Source organism: Trachemys scripta, chromosome 1, assembly GCF_013100865.1.
Source record: "Trachemys scripta elegans isolate TJP31775 chromosome 1, CAS_Tse_1.0, whole genome shotgun sequence".
In the NCBI taxonomy this organism is placed as follows: domain Eukaryota; kingdom Metazoa; phylum Chordata; order Testudines; family Emydidae; genus Trachemys; species Trachemys scripta.
Window position 1 is genome coordinate 252,303,204 of NC_048298.1, and position 26,862 is coordinate 252,330,065.

Below are 26,862 nucleotides of genomic sequence, written 5' to 3' on the forward strand. Positions count from 1 at the left end.
AACTACAGTATTCTGATTTCCTAACTTTCAAACTTTTATAATGGCAAAGTTCTAGTAATGTGTTAAATTAATAGGTAACTTATTTTACAAACGTATTTTGTTTTAACGAAGCATTTGGTGGCTTTGTCTGAGAATGTTATTAAAGCTCTTAAATGTGTTACGAGTGGATGTCTGTGAGCTTGGCCTGGCACTTCTTTGTGGCATAACCTGTTATAGTGTGAATAGTTTCCTGCATTGTCTTTATGTAATAAAAACTGTATGGCTAGGTACTGATGTTTTTATTTGTTTGAAGATTGGTTGAAGGTAAAATATTGTGAAAATAGTCAAACTGACATTGTTATTGCATGGCTAAGCACTCAAAAGTCTGGAAATTACCAAATTAGAGTTACCTATAGAACGCTGTTCCTTGTGCTTATTCACTATGATACAGTCTTCAGTTACATGGTCACATACTATTTCTCAAATAATAAAATAATACAGTTTTCCCCCCACAACTTTAGTTATACATACATGTACCATGTTTTAATAACATTTTCATTCTATACACTTGCACTGTTTTCATTGTTGAAATGATCCAATGTAGCTTTATTGACTTAAACATTTTTATATTAACAATCATTATAATACTTAGCACTTACACAGTGCTTTTCATCCATAGATCTCAAAGTGCTTTTTCAAAGTGGTAAGCATTATTATCCCCATTTTACAGATGGGAAAACTGAGACACAGAGAGATTAAGTGACTTGCCCAGGGTCACACAACAAGATGAGAAATTCTCTTCTCTAAGGTATGTATTCTAATAATTAGTCAGTGGCCATGTAATATTCAGTGTTTTTCAACCAGCAGCAGATCCTTGCTTAGGCTCAGCACAGGGGAAGGAATACGTTGATGAGGAAGATACTTATCTGCACACATGTGCGTAAGTCTCTCTTTATTTGCAGTTCAGGGAATGAAGCTGAAGTAGATTTCAATCCTGCAATGAGCTATGTGTGGGCACTGAAGTGACTGGGGGTCTGCATGGGCACAGGGGTCTACCTGCATGGAGCTAATTGCAGGATTGGCGCCACTGCTGCAAGTTTAGGTGGGCTCTGCATGAGAAGCTAACTTTCATTATTATGCAGCATTTTATCCTTCTGCCCCAGTCTTGCAAATATCTATGCATGTTAGTAACTTTGCTCATGCAAATAGTACCATTGACTTCAATGCCTATTTTTCAGGATGGGACCCTTATTCTGTAATGTCTTGAGTAAGACTAATTAGTGTACTTGTCATATAAATGACCTTCATGGTCTCTGGGACACTGTATTATATGGTACTATTGTTAGCCGCACATAAACATAAACATTTATACAAAATGTATGTATTATACTGTATTATATGAAAAACAGTTTGTGATCATGAAATTGAAGACTGTATTGTAAATATATGCATGGGAGCAACCTTCAGATTGTGTGAGCAATCTTAGCATTTGTTGTCAGATGCTACCGGTGTGGTGCCCTGCTTTCTCCTATGTTGATATCACTCAGCTGCGTGTGTCTGTTCCCTCTGTGTGCTGCCCCAGCTTTGCGCAAGTAGCTGACCCAGCAGACCCGAAGAGAACCCCCAATAACCACAGAATCTAGTAAGATGCAAAGTCACCTTGACTAGGTTTATTGCGACCTTGGACACAATTGCAGTTCCCCGTAGATTACTTAGTCTACCAGGCATATTACGAGAAAGTGCCTCTTGGCAAGGACCCAGCTCAGTGGCGGGACTTTCCACTGCCCCCGTGGCCGGACAAAGACACCACCCCAGGGATACATTCTTATACACAGGTACAAACAAGTTACACATCACTACTACAGCATTATAATTTCCAGACTTTTTCAGGGCTTAACCATGTAATGGTAGCATTCTCTTTAAATGTATTTTAAAAATGTAATTTTCTATGTGATTTAAAAGAGAAAAAGTTAGAAAAGATTCATTCCACTATTGGGCTAGGCACCACTGGTATGCACTATCCCATGCACTGTGGCTGCTACCATTAAAGCCAGTGAGAGTTTATGAGGACTATATGAGGGAAACTCTCATGCACAGTTTAGGAAGTCTATAGGAAACCTTTGGTACATTTCCTTTTCATACCTAAAATTGGTGTGAGTGCATGCGTAGCACAACTAACATGTGCATGTGCTGAGCTTAGATCTGTCCTTTTTAAAAATCTGGGGCCAGGTCTTCTGATGGTATAAATTGTCATAGCTTCATGGAAGTCCATGAACTACTCTGATTTACACTAGTGAGAATCTGGCCTCCAGAGTGCATGTGCAAATATGACTTTCCAATGGGCAGGGCTGGCTCCAGGCACCAGCTTGTCAAGCAGGTGCTTGGGGCGGCCGCTCTGGAGAGGGGCGGCATGTCCAGGTATTCGGCAGCAATTCGGCGGACGGTCCCTCACTCCGCTTGGGAGCGAAGGACCTCCCGCCGAATTGCTGCCGCAGATCGCGATTGCGATCGTGGCTTTTTTGTTTTGGCTGTTTGGGGCAGCCAAAACCCTGGAGCCGGCCCTGCCAATGGGTAATAACTCATCCAAATAAAAACTAATTTTCACTGGAACACTTGAAGATGCTCCCATTGAGGACTATTACTATAGGAAACTTAACTTTCTGTCCTCAGCCCCTCCAAGAATGTCTGCACACTCTGCGGCAGCCCATGGCAGTGAGCCTCCGAGCCCAGGTCAACAGTCTCAGGCTCACTGGGCTCGTACTACCACACTAAAAATAGCTATTTGGACAGAGCTTTTAAGTTGTGTGTAAGTCTGGCTTCTCCCTAGGTTTCAGAGTCTGAGCTGCAATGTCTACACATCTGTGTTTAGTGCGGTAGTGCAAGCCCCGCGAGCCCGAGTCTCTTGACCCAGGCTCTGAGACTCACTACCGAGGGCTGTGTAGATGTACCCTCTCTGGGCGAGGTTAAAAATCATAACAAGGATTATGTTGTTTGTTTCATTCTCCCCATACTGAGCTCCCTCTCCCTTGTCTAAACCCTACAAACTTTAACATACAAAATCTACTCTGGTATGGACTCCAGACTGTATGGAGACCAATCCTGGAAAATAAGCGTCTGAAAGGTAAAAATTTCACAAAGTTACAAGTAAAACTGATTGTTTGTTACACAAACAGATCACATATTCAATTTTTTTTTATATTATCTGGGGATGGGGAGAAGAGGGTGTTTGTATCATGGCTGTTCAGTAGTCCTCTGTGGAAATTTTTCAGTTTTCGCTAAAATAGTTCCTAACCATCATAGTTGTAAAGATAACCTTCCTGACATGAAACAAGAGTAACTGATACTATATTGTCTTCCTGTGTTCTACTAGCAAGCCTTGTTTATAGGGAGACCAGATGTCCCGATTTTATAGGGACAGTCCTGATATTTGGAGGTTTTTCTTATATAGGTACCTATTATCCCCCACCCCCGTCCCAATTTTTCACACTTGCTATCTGGTCATCCTACTTGTTTACATTAGGAAAACATAGTAAACATAAAATATTGATAAATTCTTATAAAAGTTATAGTAGGATTTATTTTGATAAATCATGTGCTATATTCCTAAGTGACATGGTTTTACAGATATCCTATCATCTCTAAACACAACTTTTATATGAAAGAAAAATGCGTTGCAGAACGGCTTCTTTGGCTATGCATACACAAGCCTATTTTCTTTGAAATTTCTCTCCAATTCCAACAGTAGTAGCAATGGCTGGAGCACCAATATAGAATGTGCTGTCTATACCAGATGTGCTAGTGCCTTGTCTACACTAGTGCTCCAATAGTTCCTGCTGTTAGTGGAGCTGTGCTGGTAGTAGCAACAGTGGAAAATTTTAGCACATGATGTGTCAAAACAAACCCTACTATAAATAAGAATTTATCAATGTTATGTTTACTATGTTTTCTTTACTACATCAATGAATTCAATATGATTTTAGTATACTTTAAAAATAAGGAACCATTTCATACATACGAAAAAATGTGTTAATTTCCCCCCAGTTTAAATTGTGACTTTTTACCATTAAGAAGCTGTTTTTTTTAAACCTGTTTGCCATGATAAACTAGGACCTTAGTTATAAGCAGAGATCCTAATTTTCCATGATAACAAGAAAAACAAAACCAAAATTCTCTGATTAAAAAAACCTCAGTCTGTGTTTAGTTTCCCTAGGCACAATATACATAGGCATCAGCTGAACACAATATTTTGTTGATACAGTGGAACCCCTTCTATCTAGTCTAATTGGGACTGGGGTCAGATCAGATAATCAATAATTTGGATAATCCAGAGATCCTAAGCCCTGGGTGGGAGGGCTGCAACTTCAGCTGAAACCTGAGCCACGCTGCCTGGGGCTGACAGCAGGAGCCTTGTCGCCTGGGGCTCGGGCTGTCAGTCCTGGTTCGGTTAATCCGGAGAGCCGGATAATGGAGGCTCGGATAAATGGGGTTCTACTGTATAGGTTTTTATTCACAAAACGTAAAAACTAAAGATTCTCTGTAAAAATGTAAATTCCACGTTTTTCCATGGCAAATGGACGTCTAGGATCCCGGGTTACAAGCAACAGGAAATATGGGGCTATACTAGATATGCCTAATGCAACCTAAACCGCAAATCCTGCTGTCATATTTTATACAGTTATCAACAAATAGTGACTGTTTCTCATTGTTTCCTGTTATCACTTCCTTTCACTTTTGTACCAATTTTTTAAATATTATTTTTGGAAATATCCCTGGTGATTTTTAAATCTTAAAGTCTGGAAATATAGTATATGTATTTACAAGACAATTTCTTTCTTATAATTCCAGCTTTCAGAAGGTAGGAATTATAATAGATACCCAATGTCATCTCTACCCCAATATAATGCGACCCGATATAACACGAATTCGGATATAACGCGGTAAAGCAGTGCTCGGGAGGGGAGGGGGGGGCAGCATGCTGAGTCCTTGCGGTGGATCTACGCGGTGGATCAAAGCAAGTTCGATATAACGCGGTTTCACCTATAACGCGGTTAGATTTTTTGGCTCCCGAGGACAGCGTTATATCTGGGTAGAGGTGTATTAGAGGTGGTCTGCTTTCCCTCTCATATTGTCCTACTGGTTCTCAAAGAAACTGATGGTTTTGGTAGTTGTTGACTAAGTTTATACTACCTGCTTGTGAGGTACTAATACCTCTGGATGGAGAATATTATTATACAGAAACTCCTCACTTAACGTTGTAGTTATGTTCCTGAAAAATGCGACTTTAAGTGAAACGATGTTAAGCGAATCCAATTTCCCCATAAGAATTAATGTAAATGGGGGGGGGAGGGATAGGTTCCAGGGAATTTTTTTTTTGCCAGACAAAAGGCATTATATACATTTTAAACAATTTTAAACAAACAATTTAATATTGCGCTGGGGTGGGGTGGGGAGTAGTGTGCACGTGCTGTGTGTTTACAAACATACTGTACATACAGTACAGTACTATAGTTGGGAGGTGCCCCTGCCTTACCCTACACAGGCACAGCCCACTGGCACTGGAGATGAGGTAGGCAAGGAGGCTGAAGGTGCTCTAGGCTAGGAGAAGCCACATTGCCCAGCAGCGGCAGCTTCCCCTACTCTGCAAGCACCAGGGGCAGGGGGGCAGGAGGGGGCTCAACCCTCAGCCTGCCCACTCCCCCCCTTCCCCCATCCTTGACCTGCCTCTTCTCCCCCCCACCTCCTCCCCCTTTATTTCCCACGCTGCGTCCTCACTCCTCCCCCCTCCGTCTCCTCCCTCCTAAATGCCGCAAGCCAGCTGATTGCTGCGGCAGGAGGCAGGGGAGGGAGGGGGAGCCTGCATGCCGAGTCCTCGCTCCTCCCCCCTCCCTCCTGCCTGGGGCAATCAGCTGGCTTGCGGTGTTTAAGGGGCAGGAGGGAGGGGGGAGGAGCGAGGACTTGGCGCGCAGGCTCCTCCTCCCTCCTCCCTGCCTCCTGCTGCAGCAATCAGCTGGCTTGTGGCATTTAGAAGGGAGGGGGAGCCTGCGCGCTGAGTCCTCGCTCCTCCCCTCCTCCTGCCCCCGAAACGCCGCAAGCCAGCTGACTGACGCGGGCAGGGTGGGGGGAAGAGGGGGAAGGCGCTGATCTGTGCGGTCTGCTGGCGGACGGGTGGCGCTGTGGGGAGGGGGGCGCGTAGGGAGGCTGCCAGCTGTGGAGAAAGCAGGCAGCCAAACAACGCAAGAGTGGAGCATTGCACAACTTTAAACGAGCATGTTCCCTAATTGCTCAGCAACGTAACAACGAAACAAGGTTAACCGGGACGACTTAAAGTGAGCAGTTACTGTATTTGAAGCTGGTCAGAAAACAAATCCTTCATTTATCAAAAGAATTAAATCTTGATGAAAATTTTCTCACCAGGTCTAATTATAACTAATTACTTTTAATGCTCAATATCATGGGTTTTGTGTGCTTCAGGCAGAATTAGCCACAGAAATAACCAAGATCAGGTCAATCCCATTCATTGACCTCTTCAGAAGAGCCTCTTTCCCCACTTTTTGTTGGCAGAAAAAGCAGTTGCTTCAACATACTTTCTTGGAGAAATGCTTATATTTTGGCATTTTCAACTCAGATTATTTACTTCTTAAATGTCCTGTATTTTTCCTTCCCTTTTTTTTATCTTGTCTTTTAAATATGTTTGGAAAATCTCTATTTTATTGTATGTTGCACTTGATGGGAGGTATTTTCTTTATCAGGTTATTGGCAAATATTCTTACTCTGGCCAAAATATATTTCAGTTATTTTTAACCATGCAAAAATACATTTTCTTTTTTTAAAATAGGGCATATAATCACAGTGTCTGTATATTCTGGTACATGTGGTGCTCTGTACATTGATTCCTGGTGTATGCAAATGCTAGGCTCTTCACTGAAAACTGCATAGATGAGAACACATAACCCAAATTTTTACTGCATGTCAAAGTTTACTGTATAAGTGTAACAGTACAGATTGAACAGTCACTGTTGTTGTGAATCTGAGAACTTTTCTTTAATTACAGGAGTAGAACTGCAGCCTTGACAGATGTCCGGATTAGGACAATGAATGAAGTCATAACTGGTATGAGGATAATAAAGATGTATGCCTGGGAAAAATCATTTTCAGAACTAGTTAGCAGTATAAGAAGGTAATCAGAGTTTCACTGAAATTTATGGCATGGTATTTGATCTAAATTCATGTATGTTTTTATTCGTTAGTAGATGCCTTATTTTTGGATTTGAAATCCAGGAATTTCCTAGAACCCTTGTATAGCTTTGTCGTTCTTTTCTCCACCTCTGCATAAGGACAGTATGAGTTTGTCTTGAGGGCAGAAAAAAGTTCTTTGATATTTATTAAAATTGGTTTCTTGTAAGTGTGAATACAGAATCACCATTTTTCTTGTTTCCACATTTGGTTTATTGCCTAACAACCTATATACATCAAATTCTGCCTGAAGCACACATTTATAAAGAGTTTCATCCTCACAATCGACTTACTGGCGCTCCTGACTTTAACCTGCAAAATTCTTTTCTCTGAGGACTATCATGGGATTTCCTTTCTCACCTTAGCTATAAATCTAGAATCCTGTAGAGGCTATGCTTAGATTCCTTTTGTGTCCATCTGAAGTGCAGCCATCAGGTGGCAGGCCTGTTGATGCACCTTTCTCAAGGCTGGAACTCTGCAGTTTAACTAGTCTGGGGCTGGATCTCTGGGCTGCGACCCTACTGTTTCCCTAACGGTGTTTGGTATCTGTAAGCCTTTTCCTTCAGGAGCCTCTGACTGTTGCTGTTTGTGGTGGGAGAAGCAGACTGCCTGCTTGCTGCAGTTTCTGTGTCTCTCCCTGCATTTCTGTCAGTGCTCTCTCAACCACCTTTTCTAGGTGCAGGGATCTGTAATGGTTTAGTATCCTCCTTTGATGCTAGGGTTAGTCTTCGGAAGAGTAAACCACAGCCTGGACAGAGCCAGGTAGGGAATATTCTCCACTGGTTTCTCAAGGATCCTGGGCATTCCTTATGATAGCACCTTATCTTTGTTAATGTTTAATTTCATATTAGTTTCTCTCTTCCTTTGATTTAATTGTATGCCTTCACGCAGGATAATGACAGGTTTCAGAGTAGCAGCCGTGTTAGTCTGTATCTGCAAAAAGAACAGGAGTACTTGTAGCACCTTAGAGACTAACAAATTTATTAGAGCATAAGCTTTCGTGGGCTACTGCCCACTTCTTCGGATAAGTGGGCAGTAGCCCACGAAAGCTTATGCGCTAATAAATTTGTTAGTCTCTAAGGTGCCACAAGTACGCAAGATAATATTGCACAGGTAAAATTCTAGCCCTGGTATCCAACTTCCAAAGAAAATAATCTAACTGTTCATTACTTTACTTGAGAACTAGAAGAAGATCTAAGATTGAAAACAAAATTAGTAGTAGGTTTAATAGAAGTTACATTAGATAAATTCAAGCAGAAAATTGATATAATTAGAACAAACAGAGGAGAGAAGTTGTCACATATTTGGCTAAAGTGTGACCAGTACTGTCCAGAGTTACTACTGTAGCCCTATTATTCAGAGAAAAGCATTGCTTCAGACCATGAACTGTGGGTCAGATTGAATGACTAATTTATAAGTGGAAATTGAAGATTTTGAAAATAAATTTTAGTCTGGAAAACATATGCTCCAGCAACTCTGAGATCACTATGGGGAGATGAATTAGGTAAACAGCCTTGTATTCCTCTGAACTGAATCGGTCTACCCAGCACCAGGTTGGTAGTGTAATGGTTGGCAGAATAGCTGGTACAGAGGTCACAGCTGTGGATCCCGGCTGTCAGGAACTAGATCTAGAAAGGCAGAAGTTTAGGAATAGGGCCCAAATCCAGTGAAGGATCTGGAACAAGAGCAGGGAACATTGAGGGGCCTGTGGTTCTGCCAGAGGAAATGGCAACCAACTAGCTACACAGATTTGTTTGGATCAGCAATCCACAGCTGAACTCATATATTTTTTTCAGAGTTGAATCAGTTTTTACCTGCAATATCTATTGACTGTAGTAGGGGTTGCATGGTCAAACAATACTGGACTCTGAGAATGTTAAGAGTAAAGAGCTTCCGGATGCTCTGACTATATTAAACAATTGTAAAGAATGTATTAAAGTTGTTTACATATATAACAGTTTCTCAAAGCGATGCTTTGTATTCTGATTAAATTAGATAAAAGAAAGCACTTTATTTTGCTCTTTCTCCTTTGGATAAAAAGTAGTCGTATTTGAAGCTTCCCTTTCCTATAGGTATTGGTGAAGAACCTTGCATTTAAATATTATTCTAAGCCCTATTTAGAAGCTCCTCTGTTATTGTTTTATTTTATTACTATTTGCCAAATCCAATACTGTTTTAGCAATCGTTCTTGAGTACATTATTTTTAACAACAATTAAAACATCCCAACAGTTAACAACAAAATGCTGAAACTGGGTGTTTTCCTATTATTGAAAGAAGTCCATAATGAGAGTGAGCCTGTGTGAATGGTCTAATATAGTGATAGCTTTGAAACTATTTTGTGTTCTGTTTTTAGGAAGGAGATTTCCATGGTTCTTAAAAGCTCCTATCTTCGAGGATTGAACTTGGCATCATTCTTTGTTGCAAGCAAAATAACAGTTTTTATGACTTTCATGACATATGTACTGCTTGGCAATGTTATTTCTGCAAGTCGGGTGTTTGTGGCAGTGTCACTGTATGGTGCAGTGAGACTGACTGTCACTCTCTTCTTCCCTGCGGCTGTTGAGAGAGCATCTGAGGCAATGATCAGCATACGACGAATCAAGGTACACTGAGAAACTGCGAAGTTTTTTGATTTAATTTTAATGGCTATATATACTATTCCATTAATATTTTAGTGTCTTCAACAAAGTTTGACTTTATGTTGTAATTTGTAGCATTTTGGATTTCTATGGAATAACCGTGTTCCAAAATAGAATATTCCATTTATTTATATACAGTACTTTGGAAAATATGTGAATTATACTATAGTACTCTAAAGTACAATAGACCTGTGTTTCTGGGGGTTAGAGGGAGGTGTTACAGCTTCCTTTCTGTTATATTTCAGGAGAGAATTCATACTAGAGAAGTACGTGCTTTAAAATTCAACAGCGAGGTCTCTTGATTTTGCTTTGAGTAATATTGTATATCGCACTGTGTCAAATACTTATATATTAATTTTCTCTGGAGATATAAGGAGTTACACAATGTTATTTTATTTAAATAGTTACTGCTAAGTGCAAATTCCTTATTTTTCTTAAAGCTGCAACTATATTTTTGTGGCTAAATTTTTCCCTTTATTGTGGAGGCACCAATTGCAGCAGGGACTCAGTGCCAGCATATCCTCCTCAAAATTACAGCACTTAATTTTTGAAGTGCAGAATTATTCTTTTTGAGAATTTAGAAAGCTATTAATTAGTTTGTGTTAAAATTTAATTAAATACTGGGTCCTTTAAGGAAATTTTAGCATCCTGTCTCAGACTTTTTTTGATCCCAAATGGTCTTCGTAATGAAATAACAAAGACTGTTCAAACTTCCCATGCAGTGATAATTCATTGAAAATTTGTTCATTGGCTAAACTTGAAGAAAAATTTTAGGATTAAGGGTCTTTTTTTGTCAATATTCTTCATAACTGAAAGTTTCTTCCTCAGCAGGGGGCAGAATGTTCTATTGGACAGAATTCCACAACCTCCTTTTTCCAAATTGCTGCCATCTCTTATTTTTCCTCAATGGGACTGAGGCCTCTGTGACTGCTCCTGTGCTTCTCACAGGCTCCTCTCTATTTCCTGATGACAGAGTGGGCCACCATGTTCTCTAGGGGCAGCTTGGCTTCACTCCTGTTGGGAACAATGTGAGGCAGTGGCCACTTTGAAAAAAGGCATCTTAGCTGTGCAGCCTTTGGCCTCGGTCCCATTGAAAACAAGGGGAAAAGAACTCTTTGAAAGAGGTCAATTATCTCTGAATTTCTCCAGAGGAGAATATTTCATTCTTCAGTCTCTGCTTACAGATAAAGTAAGGATAAAGTCTCTGCTTACAGATAAACTTCCAGTTTCTATACTTAACCTAAATTAATCCTACGTGATACTACTGCAAAATAATGTGAAGTTGACTTAGTATACTGTGTTTCCAAACGAGCTCAGACAATTATTATAAGTCCCAAAATCAGTTTTGAAAATAATGAAAGGTCATCCCAGATACAGAAGATAGTCACATCCCTCTCAAGGAAAATATCAAAAGCCCTGTTCTAAAGCAATGTCTGCTTCTCAAACTCCTATGGGTGACTTTTGGCAGCTTAACTCCTTTCAGCAGGGTAGATTCTTGAGGACAGAAGGTGCTGAGGAATATTTTGAGATCCCTGAGTTCTTTAAACCAAAAGTCAGTGAGACACTTTTGAATATTTTACCATTGTGTTTTTCCTATAAATTCCTCAGAATTAGTCAAACAGCTTGTCCTCTTTTTTTCCATGATTTTTGTTCAAAAAGTCTTTTTCACATACCCCTATCTGATTTTTGTCTCCCTTGTTGTCTTTGTCTCTTTCTCTCTAGTTACTCTCTCCCTCTTTTCTGGAGTGAATCCTCAGTGTCTCTCTCATCTTCAGCCCCACCCAGCCAGCTCTTCCATTTTTTTTTCTCCTTGTCCACTGTTCTATGTCTTGGAATTCTGGGGACTATTATTGTAGTGCTCCCTCAGCAAAAATCTCCTCCTCCTATACTAATCCTATCTGCATATTTTGAAGGACTATTGGTTAAAATATAAGTAAAGCCTGTAATGTATAAAATTGTGTGATTGCTTAAACAAGCATCCACTTTCTGCAGTCTACCTCTGGACGCCTAACTATGAATTCAACATCTGCTAACCAATCTTGGCTTCATAATCAACTATTCCAAGAGCTGCCTGATTCCCTTTTAGAATATTTTCCATCTAAGAGCAGCCATTCTGGGGTTTCCCGGTTTACTATGTTTCAGTAACTGCAGATCAAATGTGTTTGTTTTATAAATAAAAGATACTTTTGGTAACTGTTAACCCTGAAAATTACCTCTGGGATCTGAAAGTCTACTTCTGTTCTTTCTGAATTGCACATCAGCCATGGTTGCCTGGTGTCTTAGGTGTGTTGCAGGCTACAATACAATTGAGGTGTATGCTTCTGTGTACAATATGTGGTAGAGATTCTGCGACTGGAACTTAACAATTCCGTTGAAGAAACATGAGCCAAGATGGAATGGTGTTCACTTCCTTGTATCCCCAGGACCATAGTGGCTGAGGGATTTAGCAAGAGAAATAATGTAATCATAAGCCTTGTCTTTTTTTGCTTAAGTTTCCCTAGGCTGGAAGGGGGATAATGTGCAACCCCTAGCCTGCCTATAAAAATCCACACAGTCCTGGACCCCACACTGAGGTCTTCATACATCACATAGGAGGGGAGTAGTTTTAACTCTATATTTTTACTTGTCATAATTTTTGACAGGTTTCTGTGCTCCTTTTCTATGTTAATGTGCCAATGAGAGCCTGTTTCACACATTGTGCTGCTCTTTTTGTCTTGCCCCATTTTTGTCCAGTCAGCAGGCTGTATGATTTTGGAAGTCCCTCCTACTCTTTTCTCCTTTTCTGTGTCCTTTAGATATCATGTTTAGCTACGTGTCCGTTTTTGACACCATCAGCTATTTTGAAAAAAATGTTTTTTAAAAAAATTGATTTAATTTATGCTTACTGAAAAATTAAAAATAAATGAATAGCTACAGCTTTCATGCCTTTTCCTCCTTTTAAGAGGAAAATATGTTTTATGCATTTAATGCAGTACTAAATAAAGTCTAGTAAACAGGTGCACAAATTCTGAATGACAGAAGGATAAAGAAGTGTTACCATGCAATTTTAGATAATTTTTTAATCTAGTTAGTTCTTTTCCAAATAAAGGTATTAAATAATTATGCAAAGGCTTACTGCCAGAAAAAGAAGTGTTAGTACATACATATGTATACACACAGACCTGGATTTTTCTCATTTTAGAGGAAAATAATGTTAACACAGTACATTCCTAAAGAAAGTCATTAAATATATTACAAGAATCTTAGTAATGACAGAATACAATGTTAATGCATACATTTATGTTAACTGCATTTTTCACATTTTTAGAGAGAGATATCTTTATACGTAGTTAGTGTATTTTTAAATGAAAGCGTTAATGTCAGAAGAATAAAGAAATGTTAATACATAAATATGAATTTTGTGTGTATGTACACACACACACTCACTCTGTGACAGGGTCAGGCCAGATGGCTACAGGAGAGTGATATGGAAGGCAGATATATTAGCCTCAGATTAAGCAGGTTCCTTTTCCCTGGGTAAGGTAACAGAGGCAGTTCCAGAACAATCAGGAGCTTGCTGGAACCAATTAAGGCAGGCAGGCTAATTAGGGCACCTGGAGCCAATTAAGAAGCTGCTAGAATCCATTAGGACAGTCAGGCTAATCAGGGCACCTGGTTAAAAAGGACCTCACTGCAGTCAGTGAAGGGTGTGCGAGGAGCTGGGAGCAAGGGGCGTGCAAGAAGCTGAGAGTGAGTAGGCGTATTGTCACAATACACACTCACACACATTTTTTATTTTTAAAGGAAAATATTTGTATGCATTTAGTACATTTCTAAATAGTCATCAAAGCCTTAATGTTAGAGGAATAAAGGATTATTATATAAAATCATGCATTTTTAGCAGAAAATATGCTTTCATGCAGGTAATACAATTCTGAAGTAAGTCTTGTAATAAACTGGTGTACAAAGTCTTAATGACAGATGAATAAAGAATCGTTAACACATTTTTACCTAAAAGTATTTTATGGATTGAGTACTTTCTAAATAAAATCTGCTAAGTAGTTGTAGAAAGGCTTACTAACAGAGGAATAAAGTAGGTGTGTAAAATCATGCATTTTTAGAGGAACATATTTTTATATGCACATACTACATTTCTAAGTATTCATTAAACGATTATGCAAAGACTTAATGACCCAGAAAGGAGAAGTGTTAATACATATATGCACACACAATTTTTAGAGAGAAATAATTTTAACACAATACATTTCTAAATAAAGTAATTAAATATTTTACAAAAATTTTAGGATTGACAGAATACAGTGTTAATACATAGTTACATGCTAACATGCATTTTTAGAGAAAAATATCTTTATATGCAGTTAGTACATTTCTAAAAAAATAAAATTGCACAAAGGTTGCAAAGTATTAGTGACAAAGAGACAAAATATAACTGTAGAGTTAGTTACATTGTGCAGGGTACAATTGTTCTACAGCCTCTTTTCAGAGGTGACCAAGAAAGTTTTAAAAAAGTACAGAGGAAAAAAGGCAGAGAGAAGTGAAAAACTTGCCCCTCAACCCTGGACATGTCATGAGGCATGTGGCAGAAACCCCAGTTCTGAGAGCTTGCAACAAATCCTACCTCATTGGCCTAGCCTATCAGAAGGTATTCTTTAACGAGTGGGCTTTTTGCAGAATCTCATTGTTGGGATTCCCCTGAGACATCTTCCACTCAGTTCCCCAAGAATCCAGTCTGACTCCAGTTTGTCACTCAGGTTCCTGTATCTGGCATACAGAAAAGCTACATGGAGTTGAACAGACACAAGCATAGGAGATGCATATAAGGCGTTACACAGTAAACCTCTTCCTTTTTACACACACAGTCACTCTCTCTCTCTTTCTCTCACTGCATCACATGTTCTGGGATTGGCTTGGGCACTTTGTAGGAGCCAATCCCTAAACAGCACATTCTGTCCATGCACTGTCCATGCACTATTTACATCATCCTACGTTTTAGGCTTATCTTGCCCATGGTAAATTATTCCCTGGGTGTTTCCCCTTATTTTAGCTAGTATAGACATTCTGTTTCCAGCCTGCTGATCCGTTTTCCTCCCTAATACTATCTCTCAAGAAATGAGGCCTCACTTATGTCAAGCCAAGCCTACACACATCATAGAATATCAAGTTGCATTGCATTTTCCTGATCTAGTCTGAAGGTTTTTCTAACCCCACAGCTTTTTATGGGATTATTCACTGTATCATATTAATATATAAACTAAAGGAGATAAAACAACCAAACAAAAAAAGCAAAATGAATGTGCAGAAAGACTTTTATCAAACTCTTTACAAAACCTATGTAAATTTAGCAATTAGCCTTATTTGTTTTTTAATTCTGGAACACGAATAAAATTTCCTCTCTTTCACACAATTCCTTTAGCATTTGTCTTTTAAAAAAGGCTGATAGACCATAATGGGAATACATGCCTAACCTGCACTCCAATTTCTCTTATTCCATTTACTCAAATTAAGATATTTCTTCACAACTTCTAATATTCGTTGGAAATTAGCACGTATTGTCTTTAGCTGTATTGGAGGGCTCTTCATTTTAGTGAAATTTTTGAAGGATGGATAAATATTGAAAAAAAAAAATTTTTTAGCAAAACATACAACATGCAAACACAGAACACCACTCATAAGCACCCTCCCCTGCCCTACTTCCCAAAACAGTTAAGTATATATTCAAGCCCACTTCTGTATTATTTTATAGATAGACCACTCTAAGCATACATTCAGTTAGAACAAGGTTTCTCACTCCGTAGGTCGGGACCCAAAATTGGGTCTCCAGAATGTTTCAAAAGAGCTCCAGTGACTCCTGTCCCATGGGGCTGGCTGGGCTTGCTTCCCTGGTCCAGGCACTGCAACCTCTACGTCCCAGCACCACTCAGATTTGGCCCAGCTGTCATGATGACGGGAGTGTGGGTAGGCCAAATTTGAGTGAGTCGTATTGCAATTCCACAACTTCACTCATACACATTTGGTTCAGTCAGTGGGGGAGGGGGGCAAACCTGAGTGGCACAGCAACCCCGGAGAGAGCCAAGCCTAGACAGCTCCACAGCACAGGAGCCGCAGAAGCCGCCATTGTGGGGTGAGTGCTGGGCAGACCCCAACCCCCCCCTTGGGGACAGGACATGACCAAAAGCACCCCAGGAGCCTCCACTCCCAGACTATTTACTGGGTCATGACAGGCTATAAACATTTACAAATGGGGTTGAGCCCCAAAAGGTTGAGAACCACTGAATTAGAAAGCCTGGGCTTATGACAAAAGGGGGGGATGATGTGTAAAATGGGTGCTCATTACTGCAATATCCCAGAAAGGGGTGTGGAAACCTGTCAAATTATGTGATGAGTAAAGATAGAGTCAAAACTACTGACAGGTGGGGAAAGGTGCTAGATGGGGCAGAAAGAGTGGGGAGATCCTTATGCATATTGTTATATTGTCAAAATTTCAAAGCAAAAATTCAGATGACTTTGAAGTTCAGATTATGGTACCAACTTTCTCATACGAGTTCTTAACAAAAAAAATTCCTGAAACCTCATTGGAAGTATTTTTATTCCATGAAATGTACACTTTTGGATAATATTGCTGTTGGAACAATAGGTAAATGCACAGATATGGTTGGTTAATTATGGGATACCGTTTGAAGTCTTTGTACGTTGCTTTGGAAACATAATTCCTAGGTTAGAGTAATTTTGTCAGAGATTATTTGCATTTTTGTACTGTATACCCAGAAACACTTTTATTTTTCATTCACTTTTCTGGGTCCTGTTAAGCAATCCCTGTTTTTTCTTTTACTACAGAACTTTCTAATACTTGATGAGGTTTCACAGTTCAATCTGCAATTGGAGAATAGCAACGAAAATGTCCTACTTCATGTTCAAGACTTGACTTGTTATTGGGATAAGGTAAAGCTCCCTCTGCAAAACCCCATCGATATAGGTTTTTTTTTTTTTAAACCCTATTGAATTTGGTGCTGCAAGTATTTTGAGTCTAAATAAGGAAGTGGTATATTGTACAATACATTCAATACACAGACTTCATACATAACTTCTTACATATGTGTGAAACCATTTAGCAGGTGAAGTCAAAACTAAAGAATAGCTATGGAAACACTATCAAATTAGATTAATTATAAAATACAGCTCTCTCTAAATGTTAAAACCAGTTACATAAGAAGCTACTGTTCTATGTGACAATTTCTCTCAGCTTGGCTGAATAGCATTCTGCTGTCACTGTGATACTCTGAACCCTAACTCTGCTGATTTGTTGCTAGTCAAGGACACAAAACGAAAAATGGAGTATAATGCTCCTTTCTGGTCACCTTTTTATTGTACATTATCAGGTTTTAGTCTTTCATCTGATTCAGAACAAGTGACTGCAGATCAGTCATTGGTCTAGAAACAGCATGATGCACTGCCATGCATATTGGGGTTGAGAGCAGGAGCTCACCATGGCGAACTTGAAGCATTATGTTCTTTTAATTAAAATGGCAGCCCTAGTTTTCATTTATAGATTACTTTTTATGTAAAAAGGACTAAAAAGCTTCATAAATTCAAAAGTAGTGTTTAAAAAGGTATTACATAGGTGATAAATCTATTACATGGACTATTTGGGTTTTTAAAAACAAGATGCTAAGGTACCTTTTTCATTTTAAAACTAGTAATGCTGTGTCAAACAACAATCTATTGTGCATTTTGAAACTTTCATAGTTTCTCTTACGGATTGCATCCGGCAGAGCACAGTGACTTCTATCTGTAGTTATAAGGAATCTTGAAGTTCTAAAAATTATATTGTATATAAATTTAATATTATCCCTAAGACATGCCACATGCCTCTCCCAGTCTGACTTCACTCCCGCCACCCACCGCCCAAAGAAGTTAAATTACCATATATAAAAACAAAGTATTTCAGTTGTGCAGTTCAACGTTAGTCCCTAGTTGATGTCTTTATTCAGTAAAATCAGTTTAACAATATTTTTGATGTGAGCAGGTATACAAGCTTTTGTTACTAATGGGCTTTAAAGAAATAGATGGAACTTTCAAATCTGTGTCAGAAAATGTTTTGCTTGAACATGGCTTCACAGTGTGATTTAGTATTTTGTTTTATATCCTTTTGTCTGTACTGGCCATTTGTGATTTGATGACAGATTACAATGTAGCATGATGCTGTCTCTGCCATCTCATTCTGCGCTCTCACAGACATTTTCAGCTTTTCTTTGTTGTTTTTTGATGAAAAGTCTTCACATTTCTTATAATGGGCCTGATCCAAAGCCTGCTGACATCAAAATTATTACCACCCCCTCACATAAAGAGCCTGCCACTTAATTCTGTGGACTTTGGATTGGATCCAGTGTAACAAAATACTATTCCCATATGTCTTTTCCTAGTTTGTCTTGAGAGAGGTCCAGGATTCTGATGGTGGGGTCAAGACTGAGGTGCATTGCCAGAACTCTATGGGGCGAATCTTACATACTAACATTTGCCTGAACTCTGCATTGTTCTGGTCAGTGCTATCTGTGTCACACACTAGGGCCAAATTCAAAATATATTAAGACAACCCCTTCTCTATTAAGACAACCCCTTCTCTAATAAATAGATTTGTCTGTGATTTGTCACATGATTTCTGTGGGAGAAAAAAAAAGTGACCTCTAGGGTTTTACATAGTCGTGGTCTGATGACTGCTGAGCAAGACTCTTCCATGAATGTATACACATTTAGCTCTTTTTGTGTGTCTGATTGGCTATCTTTATAGCCTTTCAACTATTAATAATAATGATTTTACATTTTTTCTAATAAACAGTGTTCATTAAAAAGAATGTCTGGCTTGAACTTCCCTTTTTATTAGAACTAAAATTAACTTCTGCATTTTTTGCTGTAACTTTTCCCATATTGTACAATGATGAATCACCAGTTTTGAACAATGTACAGACAAGGAAAGATTTTATTCTTTTTTTTTTTTTTTAAGCCAGTTAAATTAATCACCTAGTGATAGGAAATAGCTTTCATGTGTGTCTTTTTAATTTGTGTCCTGTACAGTGCCAATCATACTGTTGGCACTTAATAAGTAATACATATTGTTTTTGTTAGTGGAAACACTTTTTTAAATATTTTTTTTCAGTAAGTAGAGTATTTCAACACACCATCTGTTGAAATCATGTTGATTATTTAATGACACTAGTAACATGTTACAAATATTGTAAGTATTGTGTGCATGTGTGTGTGAAATCTAGGGAAGATCAAAATATCAATTGTTATACCGTCTTAAGCACTGTACCCTCCTGGTGGGGTGGGGGGATTAGTAATAGGTGGGATTTAGCCCTGTTATTTATTTATTTCTTTATTGTCCTGGCATTTTTTAGAAGTTAAAATACAGTTTGGCTCTGCCAAGCATCAAAGAGGGCTTATAGCTCTCAACACATTATTATTTGTCAACTTTGATCCGTGTTTTACAAGCTGGTACTATTCTGAACAACCAGGACCGTGATCTTAAGCGTATACTATCCAAATGGCACCAATTTCCTCTGCCTCCTGCTCATGCCCTGTATGACAGTTAGGGTATTAAGTACATAAATTATACTGTTTATTTCCTGATGTGAGATTCATAATGCATGTGAGTTTTTTTGTGTGGTAGTCATATTCTAATAGAAAGGGAAATGTATTCCCCAGATGATGGTTTTTCCACCAACACTTGTGCCACCAATGATAATTCAGAGGAAAAGATTACAAAATATTCTTGTAAAACAATTTTGTCACATTTTCAGTCGAGTTGCACAGCATTCAAGCCCAACCGATATGATGACTGGAATTAGTCTTAATATGCTGGCTAAAATTAATCTCAATTTACAGTTTTTATTTTAATTTTTAATTAGAATAAGGAGGTGAGAGTACTCATCTGGAACAAAGTTGTCTTAAGTTTATTAGGGGAGTTTTGCTGAAAAGATCCTGGAGAAAGACAAGTTATAAAACACTTGTAATTTCATCAATATATAAAGTTTGATAAAGGTAGTAGTATTAATGTAATATGCTTTGGCTGCTGAAAGGCATTTAACTTGGTACCCCATGACATTTTGATTAAAAAGCCTAGAACAATATAGAATTAACATGGTACACATTAAATGGATTAATAGGCTGGCTATCTGATAGGTCTCAAAATAGATTTGTAAAAAGGGACTCATCATTGAATGGGTGTGTTTCAGGTGGCATCCCACAGGGATCAGTTCTTGGCCTATGCTATTTAATATTTTTATTAATGATCTGGAAGAAAACATAAAGTCACTGATAAAGTTTGCAGATGACAAACAAATTGGGGAGTTACTGATAAATAATCAAGAGGACCGGTCACTGATACAGAGAGGTCTGGATCTCTTGGTAAGCTGTGGTCAAGCAAACAATATGTGTTTTAGTATGGCTAAATGTAAAGGTATACATCTAGGAGCAAAGAATGTAGGCCATATTTATGAGCTGGGGGATTCTATCCTGGAAGGAGTGACTCTGCAGAAGATCTGGAAATCATAGGAGACTGTCAGCTGAACATGAGCTTCCAGTGCCATGCTGTGGCCAAAGGAACTAATGCAATGCTTGGATCATAAACAAGGGAAACTCTCTTTGGAGTAGAGAGTTTATTTTACCTCTGTATTTGGCACTGGTGTGACTGCTTCTGGAATACGGTGTTCAGTTCTGGTGTTCACAATTCAAGAAAGATATGATAGATTGGAGAAGGTTCAGAGCCACGAGAATGATGAAGGGATTAGAAAACCTGTTTTATAGTGATTGAGCAGTTTGCATCTGTTTACATGAGGAACAGATATTTGATAATGGGCTCTTTGATCTAGCAGAGAAAGGTATAAAACAATCTGATCACTGGAAGTTTAAGGTAGACAAATTCAGGCTTGAAATAAGGTAAATGTTTGGCAGTGTGGGTAACTAACCAATGGAACCAACTTACCCAGGGTCGTGCTGGATTCTCCATCACTGAGAATTTTAAAAACAAGATGGGATGTTTTTCTAAAAGATATATTCTAGGAATTAATTTGGGGAAATTCTATGGCCTGTGTTATACAGGAAGTAAGATTAAATTATCACAATGGTTCCTTCTGGACTTGGAATCTATGTATTGATGAATTTAAAACATGTTGGTTAAATAATTTTACTTAACGAGTTACCTTACTGAGTTTCTCATGGTTCTTTGGATCTTTGTTTCTTAGCTGAAGTACAGCTGGGGAATTATTGTGGCTTTATAAATTTTGTTAGTCGACATAAAGCAAATAAGAAATCAGAGAAAGCAAAATAAAGATGGTTTGTTTGTAGTATTTACAATCTTTTAAAAGAACAACTCAACATGGAATGTTATAATTTATCCAAAGATAAGCAAAACCAATTAATTCAAGGTTTTATAACACTCTTGTTCCAAATGCATACTTTATCCTAGCTCTGTATTATTTGGAGCAGGTTACTTTGGTACCAGCATGGAGCTATGGATCCTTATTAGTGTGCCCATTAAATTTATATACCAGTTAAATTATGAAACTGTCTATGGCAGTTCAACCGAACAACTCTAAAGTTAGAATTGAGAAATTTAAATAAGGTATTTAATTACTTAGATTGTCAATTCAATTCAGAATTATCTTGCTCAGGAGATGCTCATATCCAAGCTTTTTCCCTTTATTATTGTGACAAAGTTCTTCCTCTGCCTTGGTGGGTCTTGCGCTTTCTGGCAGATTTGCTCACCTCAGAGGTTCACAGCAGTTTAGTGGCTTTTGCTAGAGGCTCAAACCTTCCGTTCACTCAGCTAACCTCATCACTGGCCAGCATGGGGGAAATGGAGAACAATCTCCAAAGTCTCTGTTGTCCCACCTAGTGGGTCAGGAACAGGCCAGATCCCTTTCCAAATTAGACCTTTCCATCTGGAGTGTCTCTTAGACCAGGTCAACTCCTCCTGTGTCAGATAGGGATCAGGGGATTGGGGGGAACCCGGGCCTGCCCTCTACACCGGGTTCCAGCCCAGGGTCCTGTGGATAGCAGCTGTCTACAGTGTCTCCTGTATCAGCTGTGTGACAGGTACAACTTCCTGGGCTACTTCCCCATGGCCTCCCCCCAGCACCTTCTTTATTTTCACCGAAGGACCTTCCTCCTGAAGACTGATAATGCTTGTAATCAGTCCTCCAGCAGCACACCTTCTCACTCCTTGCGTATCCCCCATTAACTGATCGGAGGTCCTTTTTAAACCAGGTGTCCTGATTAGCATGCCTGCCATAATTGATTCTAATAAGTTCTTAATTGGCGCCAGGTGTCTTAATTAGCTTGCCTGTCTTAATTGGTTCTAGCAGGTTTCTGATTGCTCTAGAGCATCCCCTGCTCTGGTCACTCAGGGAACAGAAAACTATTCATCCAGTGGCCAGTATATTTGCCTTCTACCAGACTCCTGCACCCAACTGGTCTGAGTCTGTCACAATATATTATATATAGGAAATGATTGCATATAAACCCTAAATGTAATATGTAGGTAATTTAAAAGTATGCAGATTTCTCTGGAATTTCACTAGTATCATAGGCTCTCATGCCACTTTCCATATATGTATACAGTGATGGAAATATTTTAGCTTTTACCAAAGTTAAAACTTTTCTGTGAGACACGGAATGTCTCCTGCCATCAGAGATGTTTTAAAGGTTTAGGCCTAAATTCTACCAAGAATATTGTGTGAGGGGGATTTGGTGGGTGGGTAGCCGTGTGCTCTTAGAGTTTTATATGGTCACTACCTAACTGGTAAACACTGACAAATGGGTCATTATAGCTGTTATAATGTATTTCTACTGAATCACTTCTTAAATAAATAAACGTATATGTTCCAGGTCCCCAGCTGGTGTAAACTGGCATCGCTCTGTTGAAGTAAACACCAGCAGAGATCCTAGACTGTTTATACTGGATTGAGAAATCAACCTATAAAAATGACCTGTTGCTGCCACCTTGTGGGGATTAATTATCGTTAAAACGATGGATCATGGCCATAAGGAGTTTACAATTTAGAAAAGAAATGAATCTCCATTTTGCTAGAAATTGAAATGTTACAATTAAAGTTTGGAAGGAGAGATGCAAAGCATGTGGACAAATGCTCTGTATCAACGGAAGAAATAAACTGAGCTAGAAATAAATAAATATTTTAACAGTTTCATGTTTATTAAGTGTGTAGATTTATCTGCTAGTTTATGTACACTATTCCACTTTTTAAAAGACATTTTTGATATATTTTTCAGTATTGAGAAAAATTAACTTGTTTTTCCCTTCATAAATTCATAGAGTTTGGAAATCCCAACCCTTCAGCAACTTTCTTTTACTGTCAGACCAGGTGAATTATTGGCTGTGATTGGCCCTGTAGGAGCTGGGAAAGTAAGTCATTATGTGTTGCTCTGTTTTGCATTGTTTTTCTACAGTTCTATTGGACATATGCATTCAAGTTTTATGAATTTCTTATGTTGTGTTGTAGAATACATTTAGATGTGCCTGCTGGAATACAGAGCAGTTAGGGAAATGCCACTTACTGTGAAGAATATGGTTCGAGGTTCAAAATTAAGACCCTGTCGTCGTCCCCATGCTTCCTAGTGTGTTGGTTTTAGAATTCTTTTAAGTTTTGTCCCATTATTTACAATTTACAAAATGAAGCTTTTAATACAATAACAATGGCAATGTATTTTAAAAATGATAAAACGAACTAAGTAAAAATGATATAACCAACTAAGTGAAAAGATGACATTTTCAAAAGTACCTAGGTGACTTCAAATTTCAGTCCCATTGAGAATTAGGTGACTTTGGAGCTTACGTCTCATTGACTCTCAATGGGACTGAAGTTCTGAAGTCACTTTGGATAAAATTTTCTAACACACCTAAGTTTTTTTTACACATTAAAATGGAAAATTAGTTTCTGAATCTGTAGTGTGGGCATCTATCATTTCTTTTCTGCATTTTCTTTATAGTGTTCAAAAACTAAGTTTAACAACTTTTTTTTTTTTAAACTACCAACCAAACAATAAACTCTCTTGCAGTCATCTCTCTTAAGTGCTGTCCTCGGCGAACTGCCTAAAGATAAAGGTTTGATGGATGTTAGAGGAAGAATAGCCTATGTTTCTCAACAGCCATGGGTATTTCCTGGCACCGTGAGAAGTAATATACTCTTTGGTAGAGAATATGAGAAGGAAAAGTATGAAAAAGTTCTAAAAGTTTGTGCTCTTAAAAAAGTAAGTGATTTTTTTTTAATGTTGATTCTGTTTTAGCAGCAGCCAACTCTGTTTTTCACTTTAATGTTATTGCTATGATAGCTAGTATCTGTTGTGGTGTGTAATCTATAGAATTAGTTACCAATTTACTTGTGATATAGATGAATCCTATAATTTAACACCATACATAGTAGTTTTGTGAGATCTAGGTATAAGAGCAAATTCTTGTAATTCATAATAAATTCACTAGAAGGAGATTGATTTTCTGAGAAGCTAGGACAAATTTGACAGGCAAAAGCTACAGTAGTTCCAAATATTTTGTTTCATAATGAGTTTTAGCCATGTTTTTATAGTAGATACAATTGCTTAGAGGAGCTAACTGCTTAAATGAGCTAACAAGGTAGAAACACAAACATTCATAACTGATGCCACTTGCCACTTTTGTTTTGCAAATAACCGTACACAATGCTATACTCCCTTTAAGATGTACAATGTGCATATTGCAAAGTGATATTCATAACTCCTTAACACTATAGACTGGAGAACCTGCTGAGCCCTTGTAGCCTTGTGGAAAAATGTTTTTGAAAGGTGTGTGTGTGTCTCTGTCTGTCTATGTATGTATGTATAGAAAGAATTTGTGATGTGTGATACAGAAGAGGGTTTAGCCTATTTGTCAAGAAATAGACATTTTGCTTGGAAGCTAAAGGGTATTATTATGCTGCATATCCTGCAGCATGTTATGATATTCCTATCAGCAGTAATACAGGTGAAAAGTAGACTGTTACTGTGATGGAAAATCTTTTTTGCAAGGTTGTTTTTACACTCTGTAGATAGAACTTCCTTAATCTCTCCTGCTGTTATAGTTCACTGTTGTCTAAAATTCAAGTTTTGTGAGTTTATACAGAGCACAAACCATATTTCTGAAAAATTAACATTTTTGAAGTGCCTGAAGCTTAAAACTGACTTTTCTTCTTTTGGCAGATCTGATTTTTAGAGTTTTTCCTCAGACTTATGGAGCGTTAAAATGTGGTGAACTTATTGAACATGTTACATGAACCAGCATAAGACCTCTGCTTTATTCAGGAAGGAAATGAAGTAGAATATATCTATAAAATTATAAAGCAATGCTATATGGCAGGGGTGGGCAAACTTTTTGGCCTGAGGGCCGCATCGTGTTTCCAGAATTGTATGGAGGGCTGGTTAGTAAAGACTCTCTCCCCCCAAACAGCCAGGTGTGGCCCGGCCCCGACCCCTATCCAACCCCTCCTGCTTCTCTCCCCCCGATGGGCCCCCCCCCCGGGACTCCTGCCCCATCCAACCCCCCCGTTCTCTGTCCCCTGACAACCCCTGGAACCCCCGCCCCTGACCGCCCCCTGCCACCCCATTCAACCCCTCCTCTCATTACTGACTGCCCCCCCGGACCCCTGCCCCATCCAACCACCCCTTCTTCCTGACTGCCCCCAGAACCCCTGCTCCTGCCTGCCCCCCGCCACCCCATCCAACCCCTCCTCTCATTCCTGACTGCCCCCCTGGGCCCCCTGCCCCCATTCAACCCCCCCTGTTTTCTGCTCTCTGACTGCCCTGACCCCTATCCACACCCCCGCCCCCTGACCGCCACCCCAAACTCCCCTGCCCCCTATCCAACCCCCCCTGCCTCCTTATCGCGCCACCTGGAGCACCGGTGGCTGGTGGTGCTATAGCTGCTTTGCCCAGAGCACTGGGTCAGGTTGATGTGCCGCCCAGCTGGAGCCAGCCATGCCACCGCGCAGAACAGAGCACTGGGTCAGGCCTGGGCTCTGAAGCTGTGCTGCCCGGCAAGAGCTCGCAGCCCCGCCGCCCAGAGCATGGTTCCAAAAAGGGGAACAGCAGGGATGGGGCCGAGGGCTGGCTAGCCTCCTGGTCCAGGAGCTCAGGGGCCGGGCAGAAGGGTCCCTCGGGCCAGATGTGGGCCGTAGTTTGCCCACCTCTGCTATATGGTGTACTATACTCTTGGTATATGTCATCAGAATAATTAAACTAGTGTAATTCTTAGGGAAAGTGTTGATGGAAAGTAATTACTTCATATGAGTAGTAGATACCTTTCAGTTTTAATGATTTTGTGGTTCAAAAAATTTTTATTTCAAAATATTAATATCAGTAGTCTATAATGTAGAGTAATTGCTTATTAAATTTTATACTGATTAGTGTACTTAAGGGGTAGTCTGAGCCCAGCAAGTAGGTGTCTGAGGCCATAGATCCTCTGCAAGCTATCTATATGGCATTGAAAGTAACCATACACCCTCCAGCAATAGAACTAGGCAATTTATGGCCCAATTTTTTTTCTGTCCCACTTCCACTCCCTCTGCTTCTTGCTTGGAGGTCAGTCATGTTATATTGTTCAAATATCTTATCTTGTATATCTGATACCCTCTTTTTTAATACACTGATGAAAGAAAATAGCTTCAGTATCTTGGTAAAATAATTAAATAACTACTAAATACTTCGGGAAAGTAATTTTGATTCAGATGTAGGAGATATTCCTTTTATAAAGAATTTTTACCACTATATGTTCTCTATATTCACAGGACATGAATTTGTTAGAAGATGGTGACCTAACTATGATAGGAGATCGTGGAGCTACATTGAGTGGCGGTCAGAAAGCCCGTGTAAATCTTGCCAGGTAAAAATAGTTTTTTCTCGTAATATCTGTTGGTAACTATCATAGACACTAGTGACTAATATAAGCAAGTTAACTATAAGAATGTATTTGGCACTGACTCGACTAACATT

General features: G+C 39.1%; 1 protein-coding gene across 2 annotated transcripts in view; it reads left to right on the forward strand.

The window, feature by feature from the left end:
- ABCC4 (ATP binding cassette subfamily C member 4) overlaps positions 1-26,862 on the forward strand; it is a 224,509-nt gene that overhangs the window by 56,074 nt on the left and 141,573 nt on the right. For both annotated transcript variants that reach the window (XM_034758263.1, XM_034758264.1), the window contains 6 exons: positions 7,031-7,156; positions 9,567-9,816; positions 16,687-16,791; positions 23,180-23,269; positions 23,923-24,114; positions 26,658-26,752. In XM_034758263.1, coding sequence (XP_034614154.1) covers positions 7,031-7,156; positions 9,567-9,816; positions 16,687-16,791; positions 23,180-23,269; positions 23,923-24,114; positions 26,658-26,752 — 858 coding nt within the window. The remainder of the gene's footprint in view (positions 1-7,030; positions 7,157-9,566; positions 9,817-16,686; positions 16,792-23,179; positions 23,270-23,922; positions 24,115-26,657; positions 26,753-26,862) is intronic.